The sequence below is a fragment of the Rhinopithecus roxellana genome, chromosome 9 (genome assembly GCF_007565055.1).
Source record: "Rhinopithecus roxellana isolate Shanxi Qingling chromosome 9, ASM756505v1, whole genome shotgun sequence".
NCBI lineage: Eukaryota > Metazoa > Chordata > Mammalia > Primates > Cercopithecidae > Rhinopithecus > Rhinopithecus roxellana.
In genome coordinates this window covers 109,146,409-109,165,485 of record NC_044557.1, presented here as the reverse complement: position 1 = coordinate 109,165,485, position 19,077 = coordinate 109,146,409, and the positions used below count along the sequence as shown (strand labels likewise).

The following is a 19,077-nucleotide window of genomic DNA, read 5'->3' as shown; positions in this document are numbered from 1 at the left end:
GGAGGTCTACCCTACTTGCTGCAAAATGCCCGGCACCACCCAGAATCCCCTGTTCCCTGCAGGTTCCCAAACTCTTGTCACCTTTTAACCTCCTTCCTTAAGCTTATCCTCTGTCTCCCTCACTAGAGCACAGGCTCCTCCAGCAGGACAGAGCCCTTTGTTTAACCACTGCTTTCCTAACTCCTGCAGGGTGCCTAGCACACAGCAGGCACTTTCTTCAGGTGTGCCAGGGTCCAGGTACAGCTGTGTGGTTCCCCAGAGGCAGCTGGGGCTGTGGGATTCCCTCATCCCTGGCTGGCAGCTGTGGCAGTGTGTTGTGTTCTAGAACTCAGTCGAGCTCAAGTCTCCACCCTCCTGATTGTGGAAGAGGGTGTAGCTCCCTCACCATCTGTTCTACGGGGTTCTGATTCCTGGATGCTCAACCTATGGCTCATTCCTCCAGCCTTCCGAGTCTATAAACTTCTCTTCCTGTATTAACTCTTTCTGCTTAGAATACCTAGAATGGTTTCTACTTGTCCAGTGAAACCTCATGCATGCCCTGGAAAATACACAAGATAAAGTCTCCTCCAGGCCAACAGTGATCAAGACTGCATTTTTCTTTTTCTTTCATGTAAGCTTTCTAGATGTAAAGACTGCATTTTTTTTCTGACTAGATCTTAAATGTAGATGAGCCAAATAACAAAATCCAACTTCTCACTCAGTTTTTGGGGAGATCGATCAGTGTTTACCCCAATGGAAGGGAACAGAAGAAATGCTTTAGAAGAGCTGAGGCAGAAAGTGGCCACGGTAGAGGGCTCCTGAAGCTGCATCCCATCACCATCTCTGTTTTTTCAGATGACACCCCTAAGACCTGAGCCCCTTCTGGACCCCACACTCCACCTGTGGAACTTCAGTGGGGCCTTGTGTGGCCGAACCACAATCCAATCATTTGTCGCTAGCCACCGCCATCTCGAGGGGAAACGCCCCAAATGTGGAAGTATCTGACACCAGGACTGGGGGTTGGAGCACTGGATGAACAGCGTGGGTGCCACTCTTTTACTGTGTACTGTCCTAAGAAAGAAAACGCTTTCCCTTTGAAGAGCCTAGTGCTGAGTGCCCCATTCAATCAGACCACGCAGGGCGGTCTGAGGATTAAAAGATGCTACCTTTAATTCTTTCAGTTAATTCAGAAGTATGTGAAACACAAGATACTCATTAATGTGGAAGAACTGGATGTGTGTGCATGTGGGTGCGTATTATTTATTTTTCAGAGACAAGGTCTCTCTATGTTGCCCAGGCTGGTCTTGAACTCCTGGACTCAAGTGATCCTCCCACCTCAGCTCCAGAGTAGCTGGGACCAAAGAATTGTATGTATTTTTGAGTGAGATAGAATACATGATAAAACCACATAATTTATATCATTATAAATAACATACAAAAATTTGAAGGCTGAAATAATATACATGAGCAGTCATAAAATATAATGAAATCATGTCCTTTGCAGCAACATGGATGGAGCTTGAGGTTATTATCCTAAGTGTACTCAGAAAGAGAAAATCAAACAGCACATGTTCTCACTTATAAGTGGGAGCTAAATAATGGGTACCTATGGACATAAAGATGGAAATAGCAAACACTGGGCACTCCAAAAGGGGGTGAGTAGAAGGGGGGCAAGGGTTGAAAAGTTACCTGAGTACAATGTTCACTATCTAGGTGATAGGTATGACAGAAGCCCAACCCCCACCAGTACACAATATACACAAACATGCACACGTGGCTGGGCGTGGTGGCTCATGCCTGTAATCCCAGCACTTGGGAGGCTGAGGCAGGTAGATCACTTGAGGTGAGGAGTTCGAGATCAGCCTGGCCAACATGATGAAACCCCCATCTCTACTAAAAATACAAAAATTAGCTGGGTGTGGTAGCACGCGCCTGTAATCCCGGCTATTTGGGAGGCTGAGGCGGGAAGATCACTTGAACCTGCGAGGCAGAGGTGCAGTGAGCCAAGATCACACCACTGGGTGACAGAGTGAGACTCCATCTCAAAAAACAAAACAAAACAAAACTAACATGCACATGTACCTGCTAAATCTAAAATAAAGTAATATACACTAAAATGTTAAAATTGATTTTAGTAGAATAAAAGGTGACTAAACATTTTAAAAAGCTATGCCTAGATGAATACTTAATGATTTTACATTGTGGTATTTTTTGAACATGGCAGCAGCTACTATGAATTGTCTATCCAACTGCCACTTCAGCTTCCTCCCTACTAACAAAACCCCAGCTCAAGGGCAAGTGTGCTCAGTGCCAGGGGACGCACACGGGATGTACTAGTCGATCCATCCCCCCCCTTTGCCAGGGCCCGGTCCAAGAGTGGGCACGCAGCCCCACTCTATAAAGAGACAGGGGTGAGGCTGCTGGAGCTGCTGACGGTTCTTCCCGGATAAGGACAGAATAAGAACGCTCCTTTACTACTGTCCACTCTGGCTGTGGACAACGTCATTTGGAGAATGATGCTTGGCACAGGAGCCGCCATTCTGTGAGGATGGCAGAGCAAACAGTTCCGAGGAAATTGTGATGACGTTTTGGCTTCCACCCAACTCTAGAACTATCTATTTACAGACTTCTTGCTACATGAGATAAACATTCCCATTGCTTAGGCCACCGTCAGGCTAATTTTCTGTTACTTGTGCTGATCACATCCCATTACAGGCAATTATCTGCCTGGCACCGAATAAATGCCTCATGTTCACTCTAACTTAAAAGCAACCTTATTAAGCTACTACTGTCTCACTCTTACATAAAATAAAATAAATTAAATCAAGCTTAAAGAGGATAAGTGATTTTTTTCCAACCCAAGTTACTGGTGGAGTCAGATTCAAACCCAACCGTGACTTGATAGCCCGGACTCTGCCACTTAATCATGTAGTTAGAAAAGTGTGCAAGCCTATTGTTCCTTCTTTCTGTATTTCACAGAAAGCGTATACACAGATGCAGGTAGCAGCAAATTTGCATCCACTTGCACTCATGTATGAATTTGGCTTTGGGCTCTTCTCCTCTGTCATTTGTCTGTATTCCTTGGTAGAAATGCATGCCTCACAGGCCCGACCAAGAAGGCGGACTCTCCTCTCTTTTCCCACACTTATTGATGAGACCTAACTGGTGCATCAGGGATCTAGAGACAGGTTGTGCGGACTTTGATACAGAGTCATAAGGTTCAAGCCAAGACATCTGAACGGGGCAAAATGAATGTGAAAGCAGTACATGTTCTTCCTCACACTTTCCTGGAAGAGTCAGAAATCTGAAGATTGAAAAATACCCAATACCTAACATCGGGCCATTGAGTTCATCCAAAAAAAGCAGAAGAGTATTTCTGAACCAAAAAAACAGAACAGAGAGGATGAGAATGGAGACCTGCTGGCTGTGCATCAGCTATTTAAAGGAAGAAAGGGCTGGAGCCAGAACTAACCAAAGCTTAGCCTTCGACCAAACAGGGCTTCCCAGCACAGGTTTCCAAGGAACCCTTTCTGCTCCAGTCCTCTACAATGTGAAGAGCCCAGAACAACACTATCCAACGGAGCTGACATGAGCTTCAGCACCGGAAAAGGCGATGTGGTCACCAAATAGTCAGTCAGCCTCACAGCTGCTGGCTGGGCAGGTTGAGGGCTTTGTAGGAAAAGCCCAGCCTTGACAAATGAGTTACAGGCTTGAGGAACTTTGAAAAGGAAGGTGAGCCTGAAAGAAGATGTACCCAAAATCTAAGGGGCCACTAGGAATCAGGGATGGGGGTGGAGGGGAAATGGTTCTTCCTGGGCCCCTGTGGTTCATACTGTCCCAGAGGCCATGTGCCACGACACCAGCAAAGGGAAGCTGTGCCATCAGTGTCTAACAGCCACACACGCTGCCACATGAGACCTTTTTCTAACCTGCAAATGTCTCCCCAGCTGAACCAGGGAAAATACCAGCCCTACTGTCAAGACAAGAGGAGAAGCTATTCCTCCAGGGACAACACAGTACGATGACCTGGTAAAGGGAACAGGATCACAGACCCAAAAAAGTAACACTGAGTAGGTGGCTCTGGCAGTGCTAGGACAGGAGACAGAGGCCGGCCTCTGAAACCCAAAGTTTTTGAAGTGGGCATCGTCAGCCAAGTGTCAAAGAGGCCATTATTCAATACCTCCCTAACTTCTCTTACCAAGGGTTTAGTTTTGTTGTTAGCAATATATGACTCCAGCTCATACATGAGTAATAACTGCAAAGGAAAGAGTACAGGGAACATGTCCTGGGCCCAACATGTCCCCCAAAGGCTTTTGCATGGTGCTGGGAGGAGTCTCTGACTTCTTCCCTTCTATTACCTGCAGCGATTACAGTAACTCACATAGGAGGCACCTGGCTAAGACGAGCCAGGAGAAAAAGTCATAGAACAGCCTGACACCATAAATTTAGGGCATCAGGCCCAGGGTGAGGACAGGATATAAAACAGGAAGGGGCAAGAGTGGGGACCGGAGAGCTCTAGTCACTGCTTCTGGGAGACTTGAAATCTCTATTTTGTTTGAAAATAGACTCAGGTAGAGAAAAAGGACATGAGTATTTATTGAGTGCCTGCTGGTTGTGGCCTTGTGCAGTTTTCATCTACAACAGCCCATGAATCCTCACGCCTGGGAGGTAGGTATCATCCCCATTTGTGTCGGATGAGGAATAGGAGGCTCAGAAAGGTTAGGTAGTTTGTCCAAGGACACAGAACCAGGAACTGGCCAGCTTGGACCGAGAGCTTAAGTCTCAGACTCAATCCTTGCTCTCTCTCCTATGCTGCCTCCAGGAGGAAGGAGGGAGCACCAATAGAAGCTGCAGTCCTCACGCTTCCTGCCCCGGCGGCCCAGCAGGCACCAAGAGAAGCCAGCCCCTACCCACAGACCCTCCCCACCTACCTTGGGAGGATGCATCAATGGATGAGATTAAGACATAAATACAAAAATAAATAGGGCCAAGTCCCCAGCAGCAAGGATGTGCCATCTCCATGCTGCAGGAAGGTTCACTGTGCCATTCACAGCTGCTATGAGAGGAAGCCCTGGGGGACCTGGGACAATGGCTGCCAAAGGCTGGAGTGGGTGGGCTCAGTGGGCCCCTTCTGGGTCTCACAGATTCAAGAATAAAATGTCTGGAGCAGGCAGCAGCCATGGGCACAGGCACCGTCCTCCTCCATCTGCTCATTTTACCGGTGTTTGTGATCCAAGAGGGATTCAAAATCGGGGGAACATACAAGTTTGTGCTTCACGTGTCCCAGGACTGTCATCTCCCCTGTCCTACTGTCTCCAAGGCCCACGGACACCAGCTCCTGCCAATTGACAGAGACAGTGATGAGAACCACCACCACGTGCCCAGCGTGTAGAGCTGTGAATGGGGACATGATACTCCCAGAAACCCCCTCCCTTATTTAGCACTGGCTCTTCAATCCTCCTCCTCCCTTGCCCTAAGGAGGCTCTTACCTGCAAGAAGGAGCAGGCTGTTCCCATGGTCACGTCCAGAGTCACCTTGCCCAGGAGGAGTTGCACCCTTCCAGACTTGCGGATGAGTAGCTTGCCAACCTGACCCTCTGTCAGGTCAGCCAAGGTACAAGCATTCTCTGCCAGCTTGGCTTCCTGCACAGAAAACCAGAGGATGGACACTGGGCTAGGAGCTCTTTCCTCCATCTTTCATGAACCCCCTTCTACTCCCCAAGAGAAAGGCACAGCAAAAGTCAGAATGAGCTCCCCAAAGAGTGCCTTCTCCTAGGGCTGTCTGCTATGGTTAAAATACAAAACCCATAGCAAACAAATACATAAATGGACAAAATATCAGTAACTGCTGAAGCTGAGTTCTGGTACATGGCAGTTTACGTTCTCATTTTTTTTTGAGACAAGGTCTGACTCTGTCACCCAGACTGGGGTGTGGTGGCGCGATCCTGGCTCACTGCAACCTCTGCCTCCTGGGTTCAAGCCATCCCCCCACCTCAGCCTCCCAAGTAGCAGGGACTACAGGCACACGCCACCATGCCTGGCTAGTTTTTGTATTAGCCATGGTGCCACGATGTTGCCCAGGCCAGTCCTGATCTCCTGGGCTCAAGTGATCCTCCCGTCTCGGCCTTCCAAAGTGCTAGGATTAGAGGCATGAGCCACCACACCTGGCCATATGTTCTCTCATTTGTATGTCTTTGAAATATTTCCTTATAAGAAGTGAACACACACCCCTGCAACACACACACACAATTGGGGTTGGAGGTTCAAAGCCCCATGGCTCTTGCAGGCATCAAGAAAAACCACCCATTATTGTCCCATTTCAGCCAGGGTAGCACGGCTTTGCTTCCCACTACAGGTCACCACTTCCCCTCTTAGTCCCCGACTCTATCCCACAGGCCTCTGCCTGAGCATACCCGGTCTTTCTCCTGCTTGATGAGCACCATCTGTCCATCCTCACCCTGCACCTCTGTCTTGATGGGCTTGATGTCCTGGGTGGGCGGCTGGCCAGGGAGGGTGTCCGGCAGTTGCAGAAACAGCAGTTCCTCCTCCTTGGTGAGGCTCAGCTCCCTGAGCAGCTCTGCCACGGATACGTCCTTTGGGAGGCCTGGGGTCTTCCTGGCTGCTTTGGGAGGAGCCTTCACCTTGGCCTCTTCCTCATCTCGTGGCTCCTCTTTCACTGCCCGGGTGATAGAAATGGAATGCTATCACATGACCACCCTCCATACCAGCTCACTGTTACCAGCCCTTTGCCCCTGTCTGCTCCACTGTCACTCAGCCAGGGAGTGGGAAGGGGGCACTGGTTATAGAGAGGGGCAAGAGACAACATGTTTAAATCTCGCCTGACTTATCTAAAAAGGGACATCTGAGGCTGGGCCCACCACTCCATGTCAACACAGGAACCCTCTGCGAGGGAGAATCGGGCATCTTTGTTCAGCTCATGTATCTTACAGCCGGGATGGGAGGACCTGCTCATGAGCAGTAGTCAGGGACACACGCAAAGGATGCCCGATGCACGGGATTCCTGGGGAGCAACCATGGAATTGGAGATGAGAAGTTAACTGACAGAGTACCTTTCACAGCAGCTACGTCCACCTCCATGTCCTCTTCCTTGGGGCCAGTCAGCCAAGGTTTAACATCTGGTTCGTCATTTTCTTCCTTAAAAAGCCACCCCGAGTGAGCCAGCGGCAGCTGCACAGGCATATTTCGAGTGTCGTTCCTCAGCCCGGGGTCATCGAGGAACTGCCAAAAAGAGTCTGGGTCATCCAGCCTGCTAGCACATGCACCTGGATCAAAGTCTGCTTTAGTCCCTTTCTAACCACAGATTCCTGCTGCTCCCCAGGATTCCAGGACATCAGTGAGCTCTTCTGCCCCTCACCTGGCTCCCCAGAAGCCCTGTTCTACAGCCACAAGGAAGCCCCTTCCCCACAGCCTCCTGGTACCCACATCGTCCTTCTCCAGCATGCGCAAGATCTGTTTAGTTTCTTCGTCTGTCTCTCTCTTCTCTTTTTTGATGTTGATGATATGAGAAGGTCCCATGTCTGATACATCCACTGTCTTATCCCAGTTCCCTGTGGGAAATCACCCAGGTCACTATGGATCAATAAGGAAGATGCCAACAGCAAGGAAAACTGAACTGGGAGCGGGGAAATTCCACTGCTCTCGCCCTTCTCTTGGGCAGTCTGAACTGAAATTCACTGATTCCTTCCTTGTACCTTTTTTCTTCATCATTTCGGCTGGGCCCTGCTCAAAGATGGAGTGAGACTGGATCACTTCTGGGCGGCCTCGTCCTCGTCCATGCCCCTCTCGCTGTCGGTCTCTGTCCCTTTCACGCTTCTCCTTCTTGACAGTTACTTCTTCCTTGGGCCTGGAAAAAAGAATGGATTAAGGGAAACCACTCACTCATTGTGTCTCCAAAAACTGGCCTTACTCTCCCATACCACTTCACTCCAAGACAGTGGAGAGTTTGAGCCAATAATTACACCATGAGAAGCAGAATCCAATCCTAATTTTAGCACTTTTCTCACTTCCTTGATGAGGCAGGATTTTTTCAGTTTGCTTTACTTTACCTTCTTGTCCAAAAATGTAGATTTTTGTTTGCATTGGGACTGAAAGCAGGAAGGCAGAAATGCAAAGGAACTTCAGGGAAAGCGTGATACATCTTTGTTTAAACTATTGGCTCTCAACGCGGGCCATCAAAGAGAATCACTCCATTCTACTGCCAACAAGTTAAATCATAATTTCTAGAGATGGAACCCTAGACACCAGTATTTTTTTTTTTAAAGCTTGCACATTAGAATCACCTAGGAGCCAGGGTTGAAAATCACTAGTGAAAAGAACTAAAGATATAAATTTAAATTTTGGAGCCACAAACCTAGTTATTTCTCCCCAAAACCCCAAATTCAGAGCAAGTAAATAAGGGGCAAGTATTCAGAAGGACTAGCTACTTACTCTTCCTTGATCTTCCGACTGATGATATTTGGGGTGAAGGTTTTCTGAAAGCAAAATACAGGAATCACTGATGTGTTAGGTTCTGACCCCAAAGTACAGAGGAAAATAAAAATTCCCAAAGGGCATCTTCTACAGACCATGGCCACCATGACTCTCTTTGGCACATTCCACAGTGCTGTCAGTTTTATAGACACACATGTGCCTGAAAAGGAGGAACGTCATGGTGTGGTGGCAGTGGAGTTATGCATAGAAGAAAGGGGCACCAAAAACCATTTTTAACCAGCAGCCTTAGGAAAGAAGATCCTGAAAGAAGGTCCTCTGGGACTTCTAAAAGCAAAGGAATTTCTCTGGTCTCACCTCTTATCTTCAAACTGCTGTAGAGACCAGTCAGTATCATGGGGGAACATCTCTAGCAGCAAGGCCTAAGTAGGGAAGGCCACAGATCTGCCAACACTCTCAATCAGGTGATTATGGATTTTCCATATTTTCCAAGGCAAAGTTAGGTTTTTAAAGACTGCTTTACGTCCAGGTGTGGTGGCTCACGCCTGTAATCCCAGTACTTTGGGAGGCCAAGGCAGGTGGATCATGAGGTCAGGAGTTCAAGATCAGCCTGGCCAAGATGGTGAAACCCCGTCTCTACTAAAAACTACAAAAATTAGCCAGGCGTGGTGGCAGGCCTCTGTAATCCCAGCTACTTGGGAGGCTGAGGGAGGAGAATCGCTTGAACCCCGGGAGGTGGAGGTTGCAGTGAGCTGAGATGGTGCCTCTGTGCTACAGCCTGGGCGACAGAAAGAGACTCCGTTAAAAACAAAACAAAACAAAAAAAAAAAAACTGCTTTATTTGGCCGGGAGCGGTGGCTCACGCCTGTAATCCCAGCACTATGGGAGGCCGAGGCGGGTGGATCACAAGGTCAGGGGTTCAAGAACAGCCTGGCCAACATGGTGAAACCTTGTGTCTACTAAAAATACAAAAATCAGCTGGACATGGTGGCGGGCACCTGTAATCCCAGCTACTCAGGAGGCTGAGGCAGGAGACCCGCTCAAACCCGGGAGGCAGAGGTTGCAGTGAGCTAAGATCATGCCATTACACTCCAGCTGGGGGGACAAGGGCGAGACTTCGTCTCAAAAAAAAAAAACAACCAAAAACCTGCTTTATTCTTCTGTCATCCTGACCCCACCCCTTTCTGGGCTACTCTTGACATCCACAGTCATATACACATGGGAGAGGCCACAGAGCCTCGAATGCCATGCCTAGGATTCATGATACTCTAGATAACAAGTTTGCACACTGAGATGGTGAATTCTGAACCCTCTAAGACTGTGAAGTTTATGCCTGCCTGGCTTTCATGGGTTTCTTAAAGATGTCCAAACACACAATAAAAGTAAATAAACACTGTTCAAATTGCTTCTGAATGACTTTAACTTATTAGGATTCTCCGTCTTTCAACCACCTCTGGGAATCATTTCAACATCTTGTACTCAGTACCTAGATTTGAAGATAGGACAGGCTCCCTAGAATTTAAAGAGGGGTAGGCTTGAGGCCCAACGACACTCGTGACACATAGTAGGCCCTGCACAAACATTAGTTGAATGCCGAGGCTTGGAATTCAAGGTAGTTGAGTTTCTTTAGAAACGCGCCGTTGGATACCTTCTTGACTCCCCCGAGGGTTAGGTCCCTGGAACGGATGGAGGGAAGGCGGCCGGGGGTGAGGGGGGGCGCCGGCCGCCGCCCGATGAGCCCCCGGGCCCCAGTCAGGAGGGGTCGGGGCCCTCCCGGAGTGCTTGGCTCGCCGGCGGCGTTTCCTTCCGACATGTTGCCTGGGAGAGAAGGGACGACGAGATTACCAGAGTGGACTGACACGCGAACCCTGGCGGAACCCAACCCCCTTGCTTTCCGGTCCCCTAGTCGGTGCGTCCCACCAGTGGCCTCTCAGCTCCTCCCCTCCCACGTGGCGAGATTCCCGGGACCACCCATGTGAGAGCCTTTGGCTCGCGACACGCCCTCTCTCCAGGAACCCCGCCCAGGAACCAGGCAGAGACGCACCCGGGCCGCGGCTCCACACCGCGCGTCACCACTTCACCTGCGACGCGATCCGCTGCCAGCCTTAGGTCTCCGCGCCGGGCGGAAGTCTGCGTGGCACGGCCTGGGCGCCGCCATCTTGGCGCGGGGCGGATGTGACGTTTTGGGGGCGGGACTGGGCCACAGTATTTATCAGGCGGCGCTTCGCTCTTCTCCGCCTTCTCTTCCCGGTTCTTCCCGGAGTCGGGAAAAGCTGGGTTGAGAGGGCGAAAAAGGATGAGGGAACAGGTCTGGGCTACGCTATGGTGCGGTGCTCGGGGGTCTTGGCCCCCGGGCGGTGGCGTGGAGGTGCCGAGATCAGGGTCCGGGTCTTGTCGGCCGCCACGCCACAATGTGAGGCTTCGCCTCGGCGGAGCCCCTGGGAGCTTGGGGGTAGCTGCTCGGGATGGGGCGAGGGGCGCGGCACAGAGAGCGAGACCTGGACTTAGAGTCGGGGAGTCCTGGGCCACGCCGACCACTGTCTGCGGGTTCTCCATGGTGACCTTGGAGTGGTCACTACCTCCGGGCAGCGACCTCGCCCACTCTCGGGGACCCCTTCCCTGTGCTCCTGGTGGAGTCCTGGGGTGAGGCTGTGAGGGCAGCGTTGGAACAGCCGCAGTGGACCAACCGGTGCCCAGTCACACCCGCTTGGGATCACGAAGGCGGTGGCCCTCGGGTGCGCTCTTGGTCAAAGCCTGGAGAGAATTGGAATACCAAGTTTGCTCTACTGGTGGAGGAATTTAAAGAACTTTTATTGACTCCAGCGTTTGTGATATAAAAAGTGTCATTTAATGTTATTTCCCATCCCCCAGACCGTATAAAAACATTATTACGGGGAGTTTGAGGAAAAGAAATCATTTCTACCAGAATGCCACGTAGAGTACTACTATTAAAAATTTTGTAATGTGTCTAGTAGTCTTCACAGAGTTGTATCACAATTTTGTATCCTTTTTCTTTTTTTGAGACGAGGTTTCTGCATACTGCAACCTCTGCCTCCCAGCCTCAAGCCATGCTCCCACCTCAGCCTCCCGAGTAGCTGGGACTCTAAATGCATGCCACCACGCCCGGCTAATTTTTTTTTTTCTTTTTTCTTTTTTCTTTTTCTTTCTTCTTCTTTTTTTTTTTTTTTTTGGATTTTTCACTGTGTTGCTCAGACTGGTCTTGAACTCCTGAGCTCAAGTGATGCCACCCGCCTCGGCCTCCAAATGTGCTGGGATTGCAGGCGTCAGCCACTGCGCCTAGCCTGTATCCTCCTTTTTCAAATAACATGTCTCTGTTACGGCATCAAAGACTGCGTAGTTCCCCAGTGGCTGTATCATGATTTAAGTATTTCCCTGATTGTTTCTTTTTTCCCTGTTTTAAATAATGCTGTAGTGAATATCTGGTACATTCGACGTGCTTTTTTTCGATTTTGTTTTGGTTTTTGTTTTCTTTAGGATTATATTCCTGGGATAGATTTCCCGTCCTGGGATACCCGGCCAAAAGAAGGTTTTTTTTGTTTTTGTTTTTGTTTTTTAAGTAAATATTTGGGATGGGCTTGGTGGCTTACGCTTGTAATCCCAGTGCTTTGGGAGGCAGAGGTGGGAGGATCGCTTGAAAGGCTCAGCAGTTCGAGACTGCAGTGAGCTATGATCCAGCCCCCGCACTCCAGCCTGGGTGACACAGCAAGACCCTATCTCTAAAAACATTTTTTAAATTAAACTTTTAATTTTGAGAACATGGTAGATTCCTGTAGAGTTGTAAGAAACCATGTAGAGAGATCCCAAGTATTTTTTACTCATTTTCCCCCAGTAGTAACATCTTGCCACCAGAATATTGACATTGGTACAGTCAAGATACAAGAAGTTTCCATTACCACAAGGATTCCTCTAGCTGCCCTTTTATAGCCACACGTCCCTCCCCCCACCTCCTCCCACCACTAATCTGTTTTCCATTTCTGCCATTTTGGTATTTCAAAAGTGTTATATAAATGGAATCATACAGTATGTGACTTCTTAGGATTGCTTTTTTCACTCGCCATTGTTCCCCGGAGATCATCCAAGTTGTTGTGTGTATCAATAGTTCGTTCCCTTTTATTGCAAAGTATTCATGGTTTGTTTAACCATTCACCCTTTGAAAGACATCTGAGTGGTTTTCCATTGGGGGTTATTATGGATAAAGCTGCTGTGAAAATACATGTACAAGATTTTGTGTGAACATAAGTTTTTATTTCTCTGGGATAATTGCCCATGAGTGCAATCATTGGGTCATATGGTAGTTGTATCTTAGTTTTACAAGAAACTGCCAAGCTGGTTTCCACAGTGGCTGTACCATTTTGTACATGCACATTTTATGGTTCTTCATTCATATTGCTAAATTGCTTTCAAAAAGGATTGTACGGCCAGGCGTGGTGGCTCATGCCAGTAATCCCAGCACTTTGGAAGGCCAAAGTGGGCAGATCACTTGAGGTCAGGAGTTCCAGACCAGCCTGGCCAACATGGCGAAACCCCGTCTCTACTAAAAATACAAAAATTAGCTGGGCGTGATGGTGCATGCCCATAATCCCAGCTACTCAGGAGGCTGAGGCACAAGAATCGCTTGAACCGGGGAGGCGGAGGTTGCAGTGAGCTGAAATCACGCCATTGCACTCCAACCTGGGTGACAGGGGGACACTCTATCTCAAAACACCAAAAACAAACAAAAACAAAAACAAAAAAGATTGTGCTGAAATGCATCAACACTAAGAATGTGTGTATATACAATAGTCAAACGTATACACACATACACACATTGTGGGCTTTTGATGGAGTCCTGGGTGAGGCTGTGTGGGCAGCCTTGGAACAGCCACAATGGGTCAACCAGTGCCTAGTCACACCCATCCTGGGCTCACAGCAGTGGCCCTCATGTGCACTCTTGGTCAAAGCCTGGAAGGAATCTGAATACCAAGTTTGCTCTACTGTTGGAATATAAAGAACTTGTATTGGCTAGATGTGGTGGCTCATGCCTGTAATGCCAGCACTTTGGGAGGCCGAGGCGGGTGGATCACCTGAGGTCAGGAGTTCGAGACCAGCCTGGCCAACATGATGAAACTCTGTCTCTACTAAAAGTACAAAAATTAGCCAGGCGTGGTGGCGGGCATCTGTAATCCCAGCTACTTGGGAGGTTGAGGCAGGAGAATCGCTTGAACCCAGGAGAAGGAGATTGCAGTGAGCCAAGATTGCACTATTGCACTCCAGCCTGGGTGACAAGAGCAAAACTCCATCTGAAAACAAACAAACAGGCCGGGCGCAGTGGCTCACACCTGTAATCCCAGCACTTTGGGAGGCCAAGGTGGGCGGATCACAAGGTCAGGAGTTCGAGACTAGCCTGACCAACATGGTGAAAACCCATTTCTACTAAAAATACAAAAATTAGCTGGGCGTGGTGGCATGCGCCTGTAGTCCCAGCTACTTGGGAGGCTGAGGCAGGAGAATAGGTTGAATCCGGGAGGCGGATGTTGAAGTGAGCCAAAATCGCGCCACTGCACTCCAGCCTGGGAGACAGAGGAAGACTCCGTTTCAAAAAAAAAAAGAACTTTTATTGACTCTGAAATTTATTGACTGTACACACACACACACACAAAGGTAGTACATAAGAATATATAATTTTAGGGTGTAGTGGCACCCACCTGTAGTGCCAGCTACTTGGGAGGCTGAGGTGAGAGGATCGATTGATCCTAGGAGTTCAAGGCTGCAGTGAACTCTGATTGTGCTACTGCACTCCAGCCTGGGAGACAAAGGAGACCTTGTCTCAAAAAAACAAACAGAAAAGAGAATATATAATTTTTTGTCCACAATCTTTTGAGTATTGGCTCTTAAAATTTAAAACTTTGTTTGCCAATTTACTAATATATTAATATTTTGTTATGTTGCTTTCTAAACAGACCTTTTTCAACTTCTTTCTCCATGTTGATTTTACAATAATCAAACCAAACCGATACCCTTTTCCTGTTCCCTACAGAGCTACACACAACACCCCTTAGTTTGTAATTATAGCACTGGATAAAATAGCTTTGATTTCATTCTGTTGGGCTTTGAAGTTCACCAAGTAGTAGCTTTTCTGGTTTATTTTGTATTTTTAAAAGTACACTCATTCATTTTAGAAAATTTGGAAAAATTTAAAAAGCACTGAGAAGAAAAAGCTATCCATTATTAGCCCATCAAATGTTTTATATACTTGAAGTCATTTTTCTATGCAATTAGATTTTTTTAATTGGGATATTTTACACAGTGGTCTTTTAACATTTTTATCTATTTATTTATTTTGAGACCAGGTTATGAGACTGGCTAGTTTTTGTATTTTTAGTAGAGTCGGGGTTTTGCCATGTTGCCCAGGCTAGTCTTGAACTCCTGGGCTCAATCCATCCGCCCACCTCTACCTCCCAAAGTGCTGGGATTACAGGCGTGAGCCACTGTGCCCAGCTGAGCTTAGTTTATTGTTAATAACGTTTTATTTTCACCAATATCATAATAAAGACAATAATCTCATTGTAATTTAACAAACTCTTAAGAATAAATACAGTCTTCTGGGTCTAAATGCAGGTTTAAAAGGTATAACAGATTCTGTCAAAAATCTGTTCTTGTGAATTTTTTTTTTTAAGATGGAGTCTTGCTCTGTTGCCCAGGCTCTAGTGCAATGGCATGATATTGACTCACTGCAACCTCTGCCTCCCGGGTTGAAGCAATTCTCCTACCTCAGCCTCCCAAAGTGCTGGGATTACCGGCATGAGCTACCGCGTCCGGCCTTTTTTTTTTTTTTTTCCTGAAACAGGGTCTTGCCCTGTTGCCCACGCTGGAGTACGGTGGCTACTCACAGCTACAATCATAGCTCATTGCAGCCTGCAACTCCTGGGCTCAAGGGATCCTCCTGCCTCAGCCTCCTGTGTAGCTGGGACTACAGGTGTGCACCACCATACCCAACTAATTTTTAATTATTTTGTAGAGACAGAATCTCACTATATTGCTCAAGCTGGTCTCAAACTCATGGGTTCAAGCGATCTACCCCCTTTGGCATTCCAAAGTGTTGGAACTACAGGCGTGAGCCATGGCGCCTGGCCTCCTGTGAATTCTTCATGGGCATTAAAAATGAGTAAGAAACTGTTTTGAATATGTATTGGTAGAGTAAAAGGAATGTGAGGTATGAGAACGCTATCCAAGTTCAAGCTATTACATGTTCTCTGTAATTTGTCCTTGTTTATTTGCATCATTTTGCAGGCCATTCATTTGCTGGTTCCTCCTTATCGCCTTGACCCTTACATGTTGGAGAGCTCTAGAATTCTGTCCTTGGGGCCAGGTGCGGTGGCTTAGACCTGTAATTCCAGCACTTTGGGAGGCCGAGGTGGGCTGATCACAAGGTCAGGAGATCAAGACCATCCTGGCCAACATGGTGAAACCCCGTCTCTACTAAAATACAAAAAATTAGCCGTGCGTGGTGATGTGCTCTTATAGTCCCAGCTACTTTGGAGGCTGAGGCAGGGGAACCTCTTGAACCCAGGAGGCAGAGGTTGCAGTGAGCCGAGATTGTGCCATTGCACTCCAGCCTGGGCAACAAGAGTGAGACTTCATCTCAAAAAAAAAAAAAAAAAAAAAAAGAATTCTGTCCTTGGAATTCTTTCCTATTTTCTCTATACTAACTCCCGTGACAATGGTCCAGTTTCTCAGCTTCAAGTGTACTGTACGCTGATCACTCCTAAGGCCTCATCTCTAGTCTAGTGCTCCCCGAACCCCTGATGTGTCTCTGCCTATTCCATACCTCCAGTTGGACGTCTGCTTGGGCATCTCAAAACCTATGTCCACATCCAAACTTTTTTTTTTTTTTTTTTGAGACAGGGTCTTGCCCTGTCATCCAGGCTAGAGTGCAGTGACATGATTTCCACTTACTGCAACCTCCGCCTCCCTGATTCAAGCAATTCTCCTGCCTCAGCCTCCTGAGTAGCTGGGATTACAGGCACCTGCCACCACACCCAGCTAATTTTTGTGTTTTTAGTAGAGACGGGGTTTCACCATGTTGGCCAGGCTGGTCTTGAACTCCTGACCTCAAGTGATCCACCTGCCTCGACCTTCCAAAGTGCTGGCATTACTGATGTGAGCCACTGCACCTGGCCACATCCACACTTTTTTGATCTTTCTCCTCAAACTACTTCTCCAAAGTGGTCCCCATCTCAGTAAATGGTAACTGCATCCTGCTAGTTGTTCAGATTAAAAATCTTGCAGGTTTTGTTTTTGGCTTTTTGTTTGTTTGTTTGTTTTAATTAGACAGGATCTTTCTTATTCTGTCGCCCAGGCTGGAGTGCAGTGGTGTGATCTCGGCTTACTGCAGCCTCAACCTCCCAGGCTCAAGTGATCCTCCCACCTCAGCCTCTCAGGTAGCTGGGACTATAGGCGCACAGCTCCATGCCTGAGTAATTTTTAAAATTGTTTGTAGAGTTGGAGTTTCATCATGTTGCCCAGGCTGGTCTTGAGCTCCTGAGTCTCAAGCGATCTGCCCACCTCGGCCTCCCAAAGTGCTGGGATTACAGGTGTGAGCCACTGCGCCCAGCCTTGCGACTCTTGACTCCTCTCTCCCATGCACTACGTCTTATATATCAGCTTTTCCAGGTACATCCGGGATCTTCCCACTTCTCACCACCTTGGTCCAGGCCACCATCATTTATTGCCGATTATTATAATTGCCTCCTAACTGGCCTCCTTCCACCTGAATCCTCCAAGTCTAGTCTCCACATAGTGCAACTGACATGTTTCACATTGGGACATCTCTGCTCTAAACTTCCCAATGGCTTCCCATTTCAGAGTAAAAATCAGAGGTCTTAGAATGGTCTGCGCCACGGCCCTGCATAATCTCTCCTGGCACCTACCATTTCTCCAGTCTCAACTCCTTGCACACTGGCTCCCCCTGCTGTTTCTGGACTGTATCAGGCAACATCCTGCTTCAGGGCCCCTGCACCTGTTACCTTCCTCCACAAAATTCTGCATGGCTCCTGTCCATCCTTTAATCAGATGTTTTTCGTTGTTGTTGTTAATTTTTTTTTGTCCCAAAGCCACCTTTTCAAAGAGTCCTCCTCTGATGGCCCTATTTAAAATCATAACTCCCAACTTCTCCATGACGTTTCCTATCTCTATGTACCGACTTACTTATTTTTCTCTAGAGCATTTATCACCACTCAACAGACTATAAAGTTTGTTTATTTATTTACTTACCTATTTAATTATGTGTCTTCCCCCACCAGAATGTAAGCCCTATGAGAGCAGGGATTTTTTTTTTTCGTTCTCCTTTCCTTGCCCACAACTGCAGGATCCTCATTGCCTGAAACAGTGCCTTGTACATAGGTAAGCACCCAGTGAATTTTTTAAAATGGATGATTGAATTCCCATTTGTGATGAGATCAACTAGAAAATTTGGATGTGCATTAGAAAGAATAAGAGTAGATTGTTTCCAGAAAGCAATTGAATTTTGGCACCATTGATGTCAAAGCCATCTGTCAGTTGTATTCTCATGTCTTCTCTATAGATTCTTCAGTAAGTGACTCTTAATAGAGTAAGTGTGGCAAGTTTCGGGTGCATGGAGGGAAGGCGCTTCATCATGGTGATCGCTGGTATTCAGTATGCCACATTCTTGTCTTGGTATTATTATTATTATTATTATTATTATTATTATTGGCAGTCTGGCTCTGTCACTCAGGCTGGAGTGCAGTGGCAGGATCTTGGCTCACTGCAACCTTCACCTCCCGGGCTCAAGTGATTCTCCTGCCTCAGTCTCCTGAGTAGCTGTGACTACAGACGTGCACCACCACGCCTGGGTATCTTTTGTATTTTTAGTAGAGACAGGGTTTTGCCATGTTGGCCAGGCTGGTCTCGAACTCCTGACCTCAGACGATTCGGCTGCCTCAGCCTCCCTAAGTCCTGAGATTACAGGTGTGAGCCACCACGCCTGGCCTTGTCCTGGTACCTTGCCAAGCAGTGCACAGTGGTGTTCCATGTTTCCTACATCATGTTCTTCCACTTTGGGTATAATTTACTGACTATTCCAGTACTGCGGTTCTATATGAGTCCTTCTACTTATGATTCTCTTTCATCATTCTTCTTGATCTTTTTCTCTTGAAGTTTCCTTTATCCCTCCAACATTTTCTCAGTGTCTCTTCTATAGTTTGTCTGAGTTCTTTAATATAATTCATCATGTTCCCATGTCTTAAAGTGATTAAATATTTAAGTTTTCTACAAAATCTGAGATATATAGATATATTTTGAGACAGGTTCTCACTTTGTCACCCAGACTGGAGTGCAATGTTGTGATCATGCCTCACTGCAGCCTCCAAATTCTGGGCTCAAGCAATTCTGCTTCCTCAGCCTCCAGAGTAGTTAGGACTATAGGCCCATGCCACCATGCCCAGCTAATTTTTGTACTTTTTGTGAAGATGGGATTTCACCATGTTGCCCAGGCTGGTCTCGAATTCCTGGGTTCAAGTGATCTGCCCCCTTCAGACTCCTAAAGAGCTGAGATTACAGGTATGAGCCACCACACCCAGTCATAAAATACTTATTCTTTAGTTTAGTAAATGCTTTTAGAATTAGGTTAATG

At 47.4% G+C, this 19,077-nt stretch overlaps 1 protein-coding gene and 1 long non-coding RNA gene across 2 annotated transcripts in view; one reads left to right on the top strand and one right to left on the bottom strand.

Annotated features, from left to right (window-relative positions):
* LOC115899684 overlaps positions 1-1,151 on the top strand; it is a 32,409-nt gene extending 31,258 nt beyond the window's left edge. Inside the window, exon 2 of the long non-coding RNA XR_004059310.1 lies at positions 835-1,151. This is a non-coding gene — a long non-coding RNA (uncharacterized LOC115899684). The remainder of the gene's footprint in view (positions 1-834) is intronic.
* A 220-nt stretch (positions 1,152-1,371) lies between these two features.
* On the bottom strand, positions 1,372-10,602 carry POLR3D (RNA polymerase III subunit D). Its single transcript, XM_010365362.2, has 9 exons — positions 10,471-10,602; positions 10,075-10,244; positions 8,427-8,470; positions 7,691-7,842; positions 7,422-7,546; positions 7,049-7,217; positions 6,392-6,654; positions 5,469-5,621; positions 1,372-5,317 (listed from the first exon to the last, which is right to left on the bottom strand). Exons 2-9 carry the CDS (start codon positions 10,237-10,239, stop codon positions 5,195-5,197), a joined length of 1,194 nt encoding a protein of 397 aa, XP_010363664.1. The 5' UTR covers positions 10,240-10,244; positions 10,471-10,602; the 3' UTR covers positions 1,372-5,194.
* Positions 10,603-19,077: the final 8,475 nt, after the last annotated feature.

What these genes read in the sequence shown, in the direction of transcription:
- POLR3D (XM_010365362.2), bottom strand. Translation starts at nt 10,239, where the DNA reads ATGTCGGAAGGAAACGCCGCCGGCGAGCCAAGCACTCCGGGAGGGCCC. An exon ending in GCATGCTGGAGAAGGACGAT is followed by an intron (nt 7,218 to 7,421) that starts GTGGGTACCAGG and finishes TCTTTTTGGCAG; the next exon opens with TTCCTCGATGACCCCGGGCT. An exon ending in GGACGTAGCTGCTGTGAAAG is followed by an intron (nt 6,655 to 7,048) that starts GTACTCTGTCAG and finishes TCACCCGGGCAG; the next exon opens with TGAAAGAGGAGCCACGAGAT.